This window comes from Phalaenopsis equestris, unplaced genomic scaffold, assembly GCF_001263595.1.
Source record: "Phalaenopsis equestris unplaced genomic scaffold, ASM126359v1 Scaffold000002, whole genome shotgun sequence".
NCBI classification, from domain to species: Eukaryota; Viridiplantae; Streptophyta; class Magnoliopsida; order Asparagales; family Orchidaceae; genus Phalaenopsis; species Phalaenopsis equestris.
Genome location: NW_018164444.1, coordinates 39,647,765 through 39,664,217, shown reverse-complemented (window position 1 = coordinate 39,664,217; position 16,453 = coordinate 39,647,765). Strand labels below are relative to the sequence as shown.

At 35.0% G+C, this 16,453-nt stretch overlaps 1 protein-coding gene across 1 annotated transcript; it reads left to right on the top strand.

Annotated features, from left to right (window-relative positions):
- The first annotated feature begins 146 nt into the window (after positions 1-146).
- On the top strand, positions 147-5,742 carry LOC110035563 (acyl-coenzyme A thioesterase 13-like). The gene is given in 4 exon segments (XM_020739813.1): positions 147-231; positions 234-338; positions 427-570; positions 5,421-5,742. Coding segments are annotated over 4 exon segments (450 nt in total). The 5' UTR covers positions 147-174; the 3' UTR covers positions 5,565-5,742.
- Positions 5,743-16,453: the final 10,711 nt, after the last annotated feature.

The following is a 16,453-nucleotide window of genomic DNA, read 5'->3' as shown; positions in this document are numbered from 1 at the left end:
TCAGAAATAATCTTTTAGGTGTATTTCTCTAAGGAAATAGACGGTAAAGAAATTTATTTAATTATGTATATATTATGAGGAATATAAAAACAAATTTCTAGTGTTCTGAAATAATATATTATTATTACTATAAATTTTAAGGCAAATTTACTGACCCCTCATCGGATAGATGAAATGGATCTGGACGCAGTGAAGCGTTCACTCGAGCCTGCGAGCGGCGGCGAAACTCTCCCAGCCGCGCGAGGTTCTTCGAGACCTTCGTCCTCTACGGCCTCAGTATCGATCTCATCGAGCACGGCCATGTAATCTGCTCAATGAAAGTGCCGCCACGTCTTCTTGTAATTTTATCTGAAACCTACTTCTCATTCTATCTAGAATGATCGTTCTGCTCTGCATCCAACCGATTTCCTTCATTGCTTTTTTCAGAACTCTAGCGGGTTATTGCACGGCGGATTGATGGTGGCGCTGGTGGATGTGGTTGGTTCTGCAGTGTTCTACAGTGCTGGACTTCCTACAAGTGGCGTCTCCCTTGAGATCAGCATATCCTATGTGGACGCGGCCTATATCAATGTTAAGGATCCTATTTGCTAAGAATTTGATGTTTTCGCTTTATTTTACTTGGAACATGGTTAAATTTTCATATAATTGATCCACAGCAAGTGAATTCTTGACAGTAATGATTTTCTTTTGTAACCTTAATCTGTTTGAACATGGAAGTTCCAAGACTGCAGTAGGGAGTATTACTTGTTCTTGTTATGTGTTGGTAGGGAGTTCCATTCACCACAACCAACAAAAAAGTTATTGGGGCATTTACATATATAGCACAAAATTGTTGTGTATTTACATATTTCTCGCCTAAACTTTCATATTTACTCAAAAAGTGCACTCAAATTTTTAAAATAAAAAAAAAAAAAAAAAAAAAAAAAAAAAAAAAAAAAAATTATTAACTCTTCACTTTTTGAAAATGAAATCCACATTTTCATGCATAGGCTTAAAGTACATCAGTGCAATGTAAGTATTAAAGTTTAGGCTTGAGATGCAAATGCAAAAGAATTGTGTGCTTGATATGAAAATTGAAAAGAGATGTAAAGCTGGAAATAAAATATAATGTGACCACTTAGTTGTTAGTAAAAGCCTGAAGAAAAGAGGGATGTATATTCTAGAAAAAAGACAGCATAATTCATATCTTCATTAACCATTGATAGGAGAATACAGGTATATATACATGTGCTAAGCAGAATGTTCTAGCTACAGGCCATAACTGGCTTATCTTTTTGTAAGGATTTGTTGGTTATTGCCTAGCTGATTTTGTCTTTTATGTCAGTTGGAATGGTAGTGCTATCAGCCCCCGACAAGGTGATGGGTCGAAATTGAACCATCAACTTGGGTCTCAGCTGTTTGAGTTTTTGTTTTGAGAGTGATTTGTTAATAATGTTGGTAGGTTGGACTTGAGTATAGATGTGGCGAACCTAAGGCTCCTCGGATTTGATGTGATCACCAATAAAGTGGTAATTAATTTCAATATGTTTCATGTGAGTATGAAATACTAGATTGTTTGTGATTGCCATTGCCGAGAGGTTATCACAACGTAATTTGGTAGGATGATATTGAGAAATACCAAAATCTTGTAGGAGGCAGTTTAACCATATGATTTTGGATGTAGCTGCTACGAGAGCACGATATTCGGCCTCCGTCGGCAATCGAGCCACCATAAGTTGCTTTTTAGCAGTACAAGAGATGGGAGTAGCCCTCAAGTACGAGCAAAAACCCGTGTTGGATTTGTGATTGATTGAATCTACAAGCCAATCAACATCTGAGAAGGTTCGTAATGTGAGAGGTGCTGGTGTGATAAGAATTTCATATTCAGTCGATCCTTGTAAGTACTGGAATACCCATTTGAGTAATCGACGGTGATGAATTGAATGAATATGCATATGTTGGCAAAGCTGATTGACCACAAAGGAAATGTCAGGTCTAGTTATTTTGAGATACTGTTGCGATCCTATGAGTTGCCTATATATAATCGGGTCTTAAAATTGTTGCGTAGTCTCAGGTTGCATATTCATCTCTGTGGGTAAATGTCTGGATATAGCTTTTGCATCATTGCATACAAGAAGCATTTTAGGAGTTGTTGAAAGTACCTTTTTGATAAGAGATGCGAGTTAGTGTGCGGGATTTCAATTCACAAGAACCTTGATGCTAGTCTCTTATCTTTAATATGAAACTAGGAGTGAAATCTCACTTTCAAATTTGAAATGGTAGAGTCACACCCCCCTTTAACTAAAATATCGTCAACATAGAGTAAAACCCATGTGAAATGAGTCTGTTGTTTGGAAATGATCAAAGATGGACCGGCTTTGTTGAATTTAAATCCCAATTCGATGAAGAAAGTAGATATAGAGGCAAATCATTGCCTGGGAGATTGTTTAAGGCCATAGAGGGCCTTTTTGAGTCAATAAAAATGGTTTGGAAATTGGGAGCCAATGAAACCGATGGGTTATGCATATACGCAGTTTCACTAATGGAACCATGTAGAAACACATTGGATATATCAAACTGAAATAATGGGTTATTGCTAATGAAAGACAATGGTAAATAGGATTTGAAGAGAGGGCATTTTTGCAACCGGTCTGAAGCTATCATGGTAATTAACTCCCAATTCTTGTTTATAACCTCGAGCTACCAATCGCCTTGTATTTGGTCACTGACCATCAGAGTTCCGTATGTCCATCAACACCCTAATATTGTTGGATTGGACAGTGTCGAAACCAATTCCCATGCAGCTTGAGACAGTAAGGCATGGAACTCTCATTCATAGCTTATCTCCAATGTGCGCATTTCAGTGTCTGAGTAAAACATGTTGGATCGAGTGGCTGCTCTAGCTGATGTGAGAGGTTCAGACATTGGATCAGTTTAAGGTTGTTGTTGGGGGAGTTGCCGATGTGCTGAATTGGATGGTGACTCATTGGAGGTTTCTCTTTGCTAAAGCAGAGAGTTGTTGGGTGTAGTTGTTTGTTCAGGTGCTCAGGCATTTATGATTGTGGGGCATTGGTATTGAGTAAAGGTATGAGTAGAAGTGGTTTAGTGGTGGTTGTTGGGATTATAGTGAGTTGGCAAGCAATTTGATAAGTATATGGATAGGTTTGTTCATAAAAAATGACATGACGAGATATAATAACATTGCCGATTTGTTGGTTAAGACTTAAGGCACTTAAATCTTTTACGCCCAGGTAAGTAGCCCAAGAATATTCATCGAGTGGACCTAGGTGCGAGATTATGTGGTGCCTGTAGCTTCAACCACGGATAACAAGTGCAACCAAATGCTTTTAGGTGGGCATAAGTAGGTTTCCATTTGTAAAGCTGCTCATATGAGGAAAGATTGTGAGTATTTTCGAACGCCATTCGATTAATTAAATAGGTAGTGGTGAGAAGCGTGTCCACCTAAAAGTTTTATGGAAGGGATGCATTTTAAGAATGGCACATGTAATGTCAAGTAAGTGACAGTGTTTGTGTTTCGCTATTCCATTTTGTTATGTGGTGTGACACGAGAATTGGTGTATAATACCATTTTTCAATTAAAAATTTGGATAGTGTTGAGTTTGTAAGTTACCCACCACCGTCTGAACGTAAGAATGCAACATTGGCCTTGAATTGGGTTTTGATTATTGTAATGAATGCCATGCATTTATTAGGTGCATCAGATTTTATAGCTATACGAGAAAACCAACATAATTTTGAGAAGTCATCAATGAAAACAACATAATAATGAAAATCTTGATGGGATATAATAGGGGATGGACCCCATACATTAATATGTATAAGTTGGAGAGGAGCATACTTCTATAAAGACGTACTAGATAAGGGTTGTGTATGACTTTTGCTAACATTACAACTATTACATAGATGTATATGAAATTCCTAAATTAGGATATAGTTTGATAAGATGTTTGATGACATTTGAATGCGGGCGACCAAAATTTCTATGTCATGTTATCAATGATTGGTTGGAGGCGTTGAGAGTTGAATGGGGAGCGGTGTTTGAGTTCTTCAGCTGTGTGGTGTTGTGGGTAAAGACCTTTAGAACATTGGCCCCGAAGTTGTGCCTTGTGCATCTGTGGATTAAAGGCGTTCACTCTTCGCTTCGTATCCAAGCTTTCTTGAGCTAGAAAAATATTATTTCCACGAGAAGGTATGTATTGAATTTCTTCGGAGCTATTAGAGCGGGATCCACTTTTTGGGGAATTTGAGTCGAAGCAATAACAAGAATCTTTCCAGTCTTATTAGACCACAAATTACAAATGCTTGGAAGAGCTCTATTGCTATTTCTCGAGGTAATCCACATTTGATGTAATGAAAGCAAATGGCCTACGACAATGACAGAACGCCCCGAATAATCGACCCGTTTACCAAGCAGATAAAACCGGTAGAATAAAAAAGGATTGATACTTGATTGTCTCAGGTGAGCTTGTGAATAGAGAGAAGAGTATGAGATAAGGAGGGTGCATGCCAAATTTGAGGTAAGATAAGTTTACAAGTAGGCGTTGGTAATATGCTATCTCCCATGTGATGCACTGGAACTTGCTTACCATTGCCGACCAACATTTGTTCCGATCCCTATGTTGGTGTAGCGATTTGGAGATGATTCAAATTAGATGTCACGTGAGTAGCAGCCTCTAAGTTCAGTATCCAATTTGATTTGTGGTGTTGAGAGCTTGTTTGGGAGGAGTGTACTCCAAGTTGGTCCGGTGCCAATACGTTGCAGCTGAATGTCCCACCTTATTGCAGATATGATATGTGATTACCATGGCCTGATGGTATTGAGGGTCCTAGTCAATGACCTCAAGATGGGTTGTTGTAGCTTCACCGAGATGCTTGATTTGGATTTGTGTTGCTTCAACTTTTAGATTATCATTTGCTTAGTTAATTTCCTCGCTACAGAGGAGGAATTAGAAATCATCCAGTTTAAAAGTCCAAATTTAGGTCCAATTGTAATTTTTAACGCTTGATATTATGCCGACAGACTGTTAAGAGTATAGTGGATGCTGGCTTCTTGATCTAGATGACCTCCTACTGTCGAAATGTTGTGAACCAAAATCTTTACAGTGGATAAGTAATGCTTTGTCTGCACTGTGGGGGACTGCACACACAAGTTTTGAAATTACTCACTTGTGATCGAATACGACGTCAATGTATACTATATCACCCCAAGTGATGAAAACACTACCCACGATCCCAATCCCAAAATAATTATTTTACTACTCCGTGGGGTTACAAAACTAAATGTTTTCCTCTATCCTTGAGTGATAGGGTTTATGTTAGTTTTGGTATCTGATAACTCTAATGAAGCAAGGCTCTCTAGTTAATTATATTTTAGGAAACGATATTTTCTAAGAGAACTCGTACAATTTGATATTTTACAGGATGAGATTGAATTTGATGCTAAGATTTTGAAGACCGGGAAAACCGTAATTGTCTCAACTGTAGAAATAAGGAAGAAGAAGACTGGAAAGATTGTTGCTCAAGCTCGCCATGCCAAATATGCTGTTGCTTCCAGCAAATTATGAAGTCTTGACTGAAGCATCTCACAAAACAAAGACATGGTATGGAATTATTATTATAATTATGTTATTTTATATAGATTTCTCTCAAATTTAAATTATCTAAACCAGATAAATAATTGGATATTTTGTGCATTTTTATTTATGAGGATTTACCTACATGCCACTCAATTCCTATGTATTTACCCATAAATGCAAAAAAGTAAAGTTTAGATGTTAGATATGTAAATATAGAAGAATGGTGTGGTTTGCATGTAAATGCCCCTGTTATTTATTAGACTGTCTTATTTCGTATGATGCGCTGCTTTGTGCTAAACAGTTCACATTTACTGCATCTTTGTATTATGTGAAGTTCTCATATCTATCATCAACCTGTTTGGGAGTCATATTAAGTAGAGTTAAAGCACCATTCAGACATTTTTATCTTCATTAGACAACTTCTGCTCGTGAGAGGATTTTTTTATTAAACTTAAGGAAGATTTACAGACATTACATTCAATTCCTATGCATGTCTTTACATATCTAGCTTCTAAACTTCAAATTTTACATACATACCTCCTTGCCTATTTATGAAAAAGTGTATTCCGTTTTTTATTTTTGATTTGACCTGAAATATTTGAGTGGTATAAATGTAAAGAAAATCAAAGTTTTGGTATTAGATATGCAAATACATAGGAATCGGGTGGTATGTATGTAAGTCCCACTAAAATTAATCTCATCGTTGTATCATTCAATGTTTGTTGGTTTATCTTATTTTATTTAACTAAAGGGAAGTGATTTGCTAATATTGTGCAAGGATAATTCTTATTGGGTGCCCTAGATTATTTTTTTCAAGGGAATTTCATAGATTGAACGGATGAGATGGTGGCCAGTTGGTCCTCACACATCGAAAAGTCTCATGCTCGAAGCTCACAGTCCCAAAAAAAATCTCATAGATTAATCATACCAGTTTGGGTTAATATTGACATTTATGAGTAAATAATTACACCATATGACTCATTAACTCAGAAACTTAGCCAATTTGGAACATTCAAGTTTTAAATCTCGTCCAAGTAGTGTGGTTGGAACATTAGGTTTACATCCATCCAAGTAATGTGTTATAGTGGTAAATTTTTAGGTATGACAGTGAACCCTGAGGGAATTGATTTATTATTATGAATGCTTGATTTTTTTAGTGTAATTTTGAAGCTAATTTAATTTGACATTATCTGCCTTTTGAGGTATTTATTTTGTTGTATTTTGATTCTCATGTACTTTAAAGGTATGCTTTTTTTTTTGGGTTGTATTTAGCTTTAGTAGGATTTATTAAGTCATTAATCTGTTAAATCCAACTTATCTCTCGATTTAGTAAATTCAGATTTAAGCTGCATTGAAAGTAAAATTTGGACCTTGAATTAGCACTCATAAATAAATGGAATCTCTGCGTTTTAATGTTTGGGTGGGTTTAGTAAATTTGATAATAAATTCTATTAAATCTCTTACAAACACCCTCTTATTATGTTTGATCTTGAGCAAAACAAATTCTAAGTATTTGTTGAAAGGTTTTTGAATACCTCTGACATTTCATTTTTTGGTGAATTTAAAATCCATCTGAATTTGACAAATTCCAAATTTATCGCTTGGAACCTGAGCTATTTTTAATGTTCAAAATATATTTAAAATAATAATAATAAAACAACTGGTTTATTTTACACCCAATCAAACACAAAAATTATTTTTTGAATTTATTTTACAGCCTACAATATTATTTTTTCTTCTTGTCATCCTATTACGCCTCCTCCTTGATTTGGCAGAAGCCTCATCTCTCTATAAGAGCGAGGCTATAGTTTATGTCGTATCAAATGACGACCTCAGAACCTAATGCGAGTTAGGGTTTTAGATTGCACAACCTGGCTGTGCAAAAACCTAAAAAATAAAGTGAGGATTTATGTCGCGCTAGGCAGATCACCTCAAAGTCTTATGACTTGTTATTTAAACTAAGGAAAAGTTTGTTGTTGTAGACCTATTTGCTCTCTTGAAGTTGTTCTTCTGTACATCCTTGTCGTGTTGCTCACGATGTTAGCTTTAAATTCCACGTCGTAACAATTTCAGGTTTAATGTTAAGTTTAAATGTACATGCAATTATTGGACCGGTGATCTGCCGCCATATTCCTCCTATAAAACCAGACTACTGTTCTCTTCCCAAGGAGTTTAACATGTGCATTAAAGAAAATAAGGCAATAAAAAGAAAAATAAATTGCAGGAAACTTAAACAAATTGCTATAAAATCTGGTATAAGAAAATCAAAAATCATAAAAAACACGAATGATTAAAACAAAACACTATGTCACGTATAAAGGACCAGGAATATGTGATTTATACGTGGCATTAAGAATGTCCCCAATTGCCAGAGGATTTGAGTGTAAGACTCAAGCTTAAATCCCGGAGCATTGAGCTTTACTGTAGGTTAAGTCATGGCGGGAATTTCACTAATTAATTCAATTAAGGAAGTTATGAATCACATCTTGGTGCATCCTCATATTTAGTGTTTTAATTGGCTTGTAAATTAAGGTCAGGTGCCTAGTTTGATCATTCATTTGAAAATTAGGTAAATGAACTACCACTTAGGGTGTGCTCATAAAATTTAGGGAGTCTATATTTTAACCTGAACTTGAAGTGATTTAAGGTGTTTTACCCTCAATTAAGTCTTCCAACTAATACTCAAATATGTTTAAGTGTTTTTTTTTAATAATTAAATCAGAAATTTCTATTTTTGACTTAACCATTGGTAAGGAAAAAAATAACAAAAACAAATCAATGGAGAAGTAGGCCGACATACTTATAAAAAAATCAGCTAAGCAAGGGACAAAACCGCAATTGAATCGGTCTAAAGACGTTTAAATTCTTTCAAAAGAATGATCAAATCAGTCCCAAAAGGTGCTTAAAAGCCTCAAAAAATTAGTACTTAAAGTGCCCAAATCGATGTATAAAAACCCTAAAAAAATCAACCCTTAAAGTGCTCAATCGATGTATAAAAGCCTAAAAAAATCAGTACTTAAAGTGCCCAAATTGATATATAAAAGGCCTCCTAAATCCTCTCAAATTGACACAAACATAGAGCATAAAACAACCTTTTAAAATTTTGGTGGTATATATGTAAATATATATGAGAACTAGATGGTAATTATGTAAATATAAAAGCCTATGTTTCATATGCAGTTATTTAAGAATCGGGTGGCATGTATGTAAATCTCCATTTTTTTGTTTTTTGCGCAATGCAAGCATTCAGCAATTAAGTGGCATGTATGTAAATCTTTTTCCATGTCCTGTAAGCGGAACAAAAAAGCAGATATCTGGCACAATCATTTTGCAGTATTTTATCACCTCAACATCTGCAGCAGATGGTTCTCTTCTCTAGTTAAAGGTATCCTCCTATATCCTATGTTGTATCCTTCATCCCTCAAAGCACTGTATACTTCAGCTGGTGTCTTAACATCGTTTAACAAGAGATGCTCCCAAAATCCAATAACAATGCAATGGTTAGTAACTGGGTTGAATCCCTCTTAATGCAGAAATATTTGGCCATTTCACTGGGAAACTTCAGAATTTATAACCTCTTTCATCCTGAACTCCATGCTTTCTACCAAAGGCCCACTAATATCTCAGCGTATCAACTGGCTAATCTAATTCTCCTCATTTCCAGTCCTTCTTAAATGCTATATATATGCATAAATACCAATAAAAATAAAAAATTCTGCATATAAACCATCCAACCCTCATGTATTTTACATATTTAGCATCCGAGCCTCAAGTTTTACATACCTACCACCTTGATTGTGCATAGAAAGCATATACAACGCTTAAAAGGGCAAGATTGTCGCAAGCTTCATGGGGCGTGAAAGAATCGAATGACATAAAGCAGAGTTTGGATATTAAGTATGTAGGAAAGTAAAAGTTGAGTGGTATGTACGTAAATGCCGCGAGGAAAGTTGTTCAAAATAGTCCCACAAATCCTTCGTACCACATTTCTACATTAAAAGAAAAGCCATTGGCAGTCAGCATTCATAGCTAACCAAAGTTCCCATAATCAATTTATGTATCTATGTATCGATCAACCCGGGAAAACTCAAAGCACATCTGGAAAAGAAATGTTCATAGCACGTGAATTTGGCAAGCAAACATAAGGCAATATAGATTATCATTTGTAGCAGGCCTACACTAGGAACATAAGCGGCATGGCTGTAGTGATCTGCAAGGAATTAGATATGTGAATGTTGAACCAATATGTATTCTAAAAAAAAAAAAAGTATTCAACAAACTGTGATCAATTCATATGTAATCAAATAAAAACTTCAATCCACCAATGCCCAAGCTCAATAAACGGCTGAACAGGAATATCAAGCAACCATAGGAAACCCAGGAATCAGGTAAGAAAATAAGCAACCAACAACGAAATCAAGTAAATCAACATGTGTATCGAGAAGCCGAGCAAGGGAACCGTAAGGCAAGCAAGATTACCGAGTGTTTAAGGGAGAGAGACTACCTCTGAATGCTCGCAGAAAAAGGAAGAAAGAAGGAGGGCCTCGGACTGGAGAGAGTTGAACGACAAAGCCTCAACCACGCCACACAACCCTCCAGAAATTTCAACGACCACCTAGAATTTTGGTAGCACCTCCCCCTCACACCAAAATTTCGGCCAACCCCTAAACCTTCCCCCAAGAGGGGTTTATATAGCCACCAGAGGAGAGGAGAAGAGCTTATCCAAACCTACCTGGGGGTGAGTCGAGACTTGAAGGCAACTGACAAGAAGCGACAAGAGGCGCAGAGGCAGGAATGGCGACAGGAAGCAGAAGCGTGGCAGGGAGCGTGGCGAGGGTAGGTGGAAGCTTTACCATAGCATGGGGAGGGGACCTCGGGTTGAACCTTCGCAAGGAGAGGAGAGCGAGTTCGGTCGGGCTAAGGTTTCGCTTGTGAAGCAAGGGAGAGTTGCGTCTGGGTCCCGAACGGGAGAAAGCGGGGATGAGCCGGTTAGGGATTTGGAGATTTAAGTGAAAAAGAATTCCTTTTTTTAATTAATTAATATTGAAAATCCCTCGATTTGCGCACTATTTTCTCTTGCACAAAACTACAACAAAGTGAGTGTCTCTACTAGCTGAAATCGACGTTCCGGATGCGTCAGGCGCGGTCCGTTTCGTCATCCGAGGTCTTTCGGACAACCTCGTCGACGATTGGGTAAAAAAAAACATGTCAAATTCGATTTTCGTCGAAATTTCAGGTTGTGATCTATCAACAACAACAACAACAAAGCCTTAATCCCACTATGTGGGGTCGGCTACATGAATCATTTTTCTCCATTGCGTCCTATTTAGTGTCATATTTTCATTTAGTTCTAGTAAATTAAGATCATTTTTAATACAATAAGCCCAAGTCTTCCTAGGTCTACCTCCGCCTTTCTTAACACAAGTCGAATTTAAAACATCTACTCTCCTAATCGGATCATCTAATGGTCGACGTTTAATATGACCAAACCATCTAAGACGACTTTATTCTATCCATAACTACTATTATATATAAATTGCACCCCAAACTTTTATGTAAAATTACACTACAAAACTTGCAAAAATAATTTATTTCCTTCAAAAAGTTCAAAAAGAAAACTACTTGTGATTTAGTAGCTCAACCTTTCTATTCTTATTGTCCATATTTTTAGTCTATCTAATTTGTGCTTCAAGTATATCATTCATCTTTTCAGTTTAAAATTAAAACCACTTCCACTGAATGGAATGCATATGATATCTTTAGAAATTTAAGAATTCAAATGAATCTGATATAATCCTGAGCTTCGTAAGAGAAAAAGATTAGCAGAAGGATGCAAGATAAACCAAGAAAACATAAGAAATCACTTCTCAATGTATGAATTTCATTCTAAAGAGATGAAACATAAAGCAACCCTTTCATAAACAGAGACTAAAAAGAGCAAATTAATCTCTCTAGCTCAAGTTTCTTCTCAGAATAAAAAACTCAACAAATAATATCAAGTGTTTAAACGTGGACAAAATCAGAGAAAATTCAAGGGCATCTAAGTCAATGCATAATCTCTCATGATTTAAAGCATGAACAAATAAAGCAAAAATTTACCATTGTGTGGGATTTGCTCAACTCCATTCACTGGAAGGCCAATCCCAATCCCAGCAACAGTGACACCAACACTAAAGCCTATACCACAGCCAGCACCAACGTAGCCAATAACCTCAGGACCAAACCCAGGACCCCATCCAATGCCACAGCCAATGCCAACCCCCACGCCCCAAAACAAACCTATTGTTGGGTGCACAGGATTCCATCTTTCATACCTTCTGAATATCCCCTTTATGATCATGAGAAACTGCTATAAGAGTTTACTAAACAATCAGTATCATACATCATAGGTGGTAAAATGATAAGAAATGCAAATGAAAATAAGACTATAATAACAAAAATGGAGTCGTTTAGTTGCCCTGCTACTATCAAAACCCAGATCTTCAATCAGAAAATAAGCAAACTTATAGATATTGCAGCACATATACCAACAAATCATAATATTGGTAAAAATGCATTTCCAGTAAACACATTTCTTTATATTCCCTATTGAATTGTTTTCATATTAAAACGAAAAGAAAACGTTCGGAATATGGTTTTCTACAGTGAGGATATCTCATTAAAGATGCCGTTGCCGATAGAATCCTTAAACTAGAATCACATAGCCAAATCTCCCTAAATAATCAACTCAAATCTCCAGAAACCTATTATGTTTATGTATTTTTTGAGATATTGACAGAAAAGAGAGATTAGGTTAGGAACGGATTCTTCTACAGATTTAAAACAAACAAAAATAAACCAAGAAGAAGAAAAAAGCAGTATCAGACAATTTACCAGACGGCCATTACCATCAACTACTCTGCGCTGAAGGTAAGAGTTGGGAAGACGCGGAAGTGGATTCCTGGAAGCAAACTATCCAGAGCCCCCGTATTTTTGTGTAGAATTGCCCCTTGCTAACTGGATATTTACTAAAGTGTACCTAGCCGGTTTTAGGAGAAAATTTTGTGCTTAAAGATGTATGCAGCGTACGTAAGAAAGGTTATTTAAAAGGTATTGGGTGGTTATATCTAAATTATACCTCCTGTAAACTCTCTGTAACTTATAAATATATGAAAACAAAAGTGCGACACTTACTAGAAGGTACATATAAGTTACATAGAGCTTACAGGGGGTATAACACAGATATAACCCCTCAATACCCTCTGAATAACCTCCATGACATATGTTGCACTGCGTACGTCTTACGTACACAAAATTTCTCAAGTTTTAGAGCTTGCATGACAATTTGTTTTTTAATTTGAGGATCATGCCTAATTTTATTCAATAAAAATAAAATATAAAAAATAAAAATATTTATAATTCAAAATTATAACCTAAGGCAAGTTGAACCAAGTCTAAGTTAGGTTAGACTTAGAATGGTTCATGTTTAGAGCTAGTGTAGGTTAGACCTAAGAATGACCCAAGAAAACTTTAGGTCTAAGTCGACCTACAGAGATTTGTGATGTGTTTTAGGTCTAGGTTGATTTAGACCTAAGCTTAACTAAGCCTTTGTCGTAGCCACCATGAATATTTCTGAAATCTTCTACCACTCTACCGACATGTCCATTTAAATCTCCTCCCATAAAAATTCTTTCTTCAAGAGGTATCATTTGTATTAAGTCTTCTAAGTCATTCCAAAATTTATCTTTAGACTCTGTATCTAAACCTATTTGAGGAGCATAAACACTTATAATATTAAAAATCTTAGTATCAATGATAATCTTAAGGGCTATAATTCTATCACCAACTCTATTAATTTTTACAACATTATCTTTCAAACTCTTATCTATAATTACACCTACACCATTTCTAGTGCGACTCTTACCAGAATACCAAAGTTTAAAACCTAAATTATCAATCTCCTTAGCCTTTTCTCCCACCCACTTAGTTTCTTGAATACATAAGATATTAATTTTCCTATGAATCATAATATCAACTAATTCCATTAATTTACCATTGAGAGTGCCTATATTCCAAGATCCTATCCTAATATTAGTTTCATCAGGTTGTGATCTATCGTTTCAAAATTTTGTTTAAGCTTCAATTAATTATGCAACATATAAAGACGTAAGCGATATGAATTGTGATAATTAAACGTGTCGATTGTCCGAATTGCGAAGTTTGTGCGTGCGAAGGTGCAAATTGTGCATAAGGTAATCCTAGAGCTTAATGATCCTAGAGGGACTCCTTTTGAGTTTTCTCATGTTGGTTTCAACCTCCTAAGTGCTAAAGGTCTAGATCCACGCATGCGAAACTCTAAAAAGGTAAAGAAGTAGTTTGAACTTCTAAGGCTCTAAGATAGTCAAAGAGAGAATCCTAAGGTTAGACCCTAAACCCTAAGAAGAAAACTAGACATCGCTAAAAATGAGGTGAACACCCCTGACTAAGATGACATGTATAACAACAACAACAACAATAACAAGCCTTTATCGCATTACGTGGGGTTGACTAATACGACATCTATGTATGTAAAAATTGTGGTTTAGGTGTGAGACATGTAAATACGTAGGAATTGAGTGGTATTGATGATCTTTCTTTTTATTTATGGAGGGATTTGTACTTTCATTTGGAGTAGAGGCAATCATTTTTCTTTTGATGGTTGTACACAAAAACGATGGTTCTTTAAGTTGATTCCAACCATTATCATGAAATTATATAGATAATTAAATTTGGTTAATAACTAATTAAATAGTATTAACAATCTACTTATGTTTAATGAGTAATAATAGGCTAAATTATAAATGAGTTTTAAAGTTGATTGAATGTTATTATTTTAACAAAAGTATACCTAAATATATTAAAAGCTATTAAATAAAAATAAATAGATTATAAATAATGTTATGGTATTTGAATGATGAAATATTAATATTCTTATTGATTTTAATCTCTAGATTTTTTTTTTTTAAATCTTTCCATAATTTTAAACATTCACAAAATTCAAGCATTTATATTTTGTTTTAGGTTTATCAATTTATACCATAAGTCTTAATAGGTTGATGCTTGGATAAATTGTTCAGGAAGGATTAAGTATGAATGTCCATCTATTTAAAATTATGATAATTTAATTAAACAAAGACACTTAGCCTAGCTCGTTCGACATCCAGCATTTTTTGAAGGGAAAGTTACATACATACCGCACAACCCTTATGTATTTTAATATCTAACACCCAGGGGTTGATATTTGCAATTATAACATTTAGGTGTCATAAATTAATACATGAAAATGTGCATTCACTTTTAAAAAGATAATGATGATGGTATTTTTGATGTAAGGTTATGTAAATATGAATCTTTAGGTGTCAAATATGTAAATACATGAGAATTGTGTGACATGCCTGCAAATGCCCTTTTTACTCAGAGCGATGAAATTATCAGTCTTTTGTAAAGGGCTGATGGTAATAGCCATAAGGCCTTCCAAGAGATTTATAAGCTCTGAGAGAAGATCAAAATATAATTCATTTCATCTCAATGTATTCAAGAATAACATCTAATATTAGTGACATACAACCTACTTCATAATTCTCGGTAGGTTTGTTAATGGAAGAAGATAGTATCTTCTAATCATTCATGTAGATCAAGGGGTAACTTCTTTAGGAATTTGATCATTTAATTAGCCTTGATATGCTTGGCCGCTATGGGTTGCCATAGATGATATGTAGAGATTAAAGTATCTGGCTTCAGGATTTATAACTCAAAGTCTTTAATATTTACATTATGGGTATCATATCAATAGGTATGTGAAACATGGTTCTAAATCAGAGTTGTAAAGAACATTGAGCTAAAAAAAATTAATTACATAAATATAAATATAAGATTTTGATATAAAAGTTAAATATATTATCAAAATGTAGAGAGCAAAAGAGCTAATAAAAATTAATTACATAAATATAAGATTTTGATATAAATGTTAAATATAGTATCAAAATATAGAGAGCAAAAAGTGCATAAATTTATGGAAATTAAAAAAAATTAAGGTGATTTGTTTGTGTGTAAATGATTTTAGATTAAGTTGAAAAAATTAGAGTGACTTTAACAACAACTTAATTTAAAATTGAATTCATGTTATATTTTTAAAAATGTCAAATAATAATTTACCATAAAAAGTTTTTCAATGGAAATAACTTGCATTCATTTAAAAATATGATGTGGAATAAATATCTCTATGATAATGGATGAAAATGGCTAAATTTATACTGCACAAAACAAACTCAATTAAAACTCTTATAACTGGAGGAAGCAGGCCTAAAAATTATTTACTTACAAGATTGAAAGAATAAGAACAAATGACTTGGAGTTATACTTAGATTTGATAAATAATTGCAGAAAGGAGTAAAAATCACAATAATAAACTATACTTTATTATACCATATATTTTATAATATTTTATGCTGAGTTGGCTAAAAAAATCACACAGACAGCTATTCAAATAAACCAAAGTTTGTATGTGAAAAATTCATAAAGAGAAAATAATTATAAAGCTCGACCCAAGTAAAATAATCTACCATGCTAATTGAGACTGTAAAAGCATGCTCTTCCCTTGGAGAAAATGAGGTTACTAGGTGTTGTTCCCAAACTTGATTTTCTGTAAGTGTGGTAATGCTAGAAATATGGGAGATGAAGGCCCGTTTGGGGCAGCTTATAAGTGCGGGCAGCGTTTTCAAAACGCCGCCCTACCGTTTGGTTAGCACTTATTGAAAAATTATTTAAAAACGCGTTTTTAAATTCCTTAAACACGCGGACCGCGGGCTGACCCCCGCGGTCCGCGTTTCGCGATAAAAATTTACGCAGTACCCCTCTGA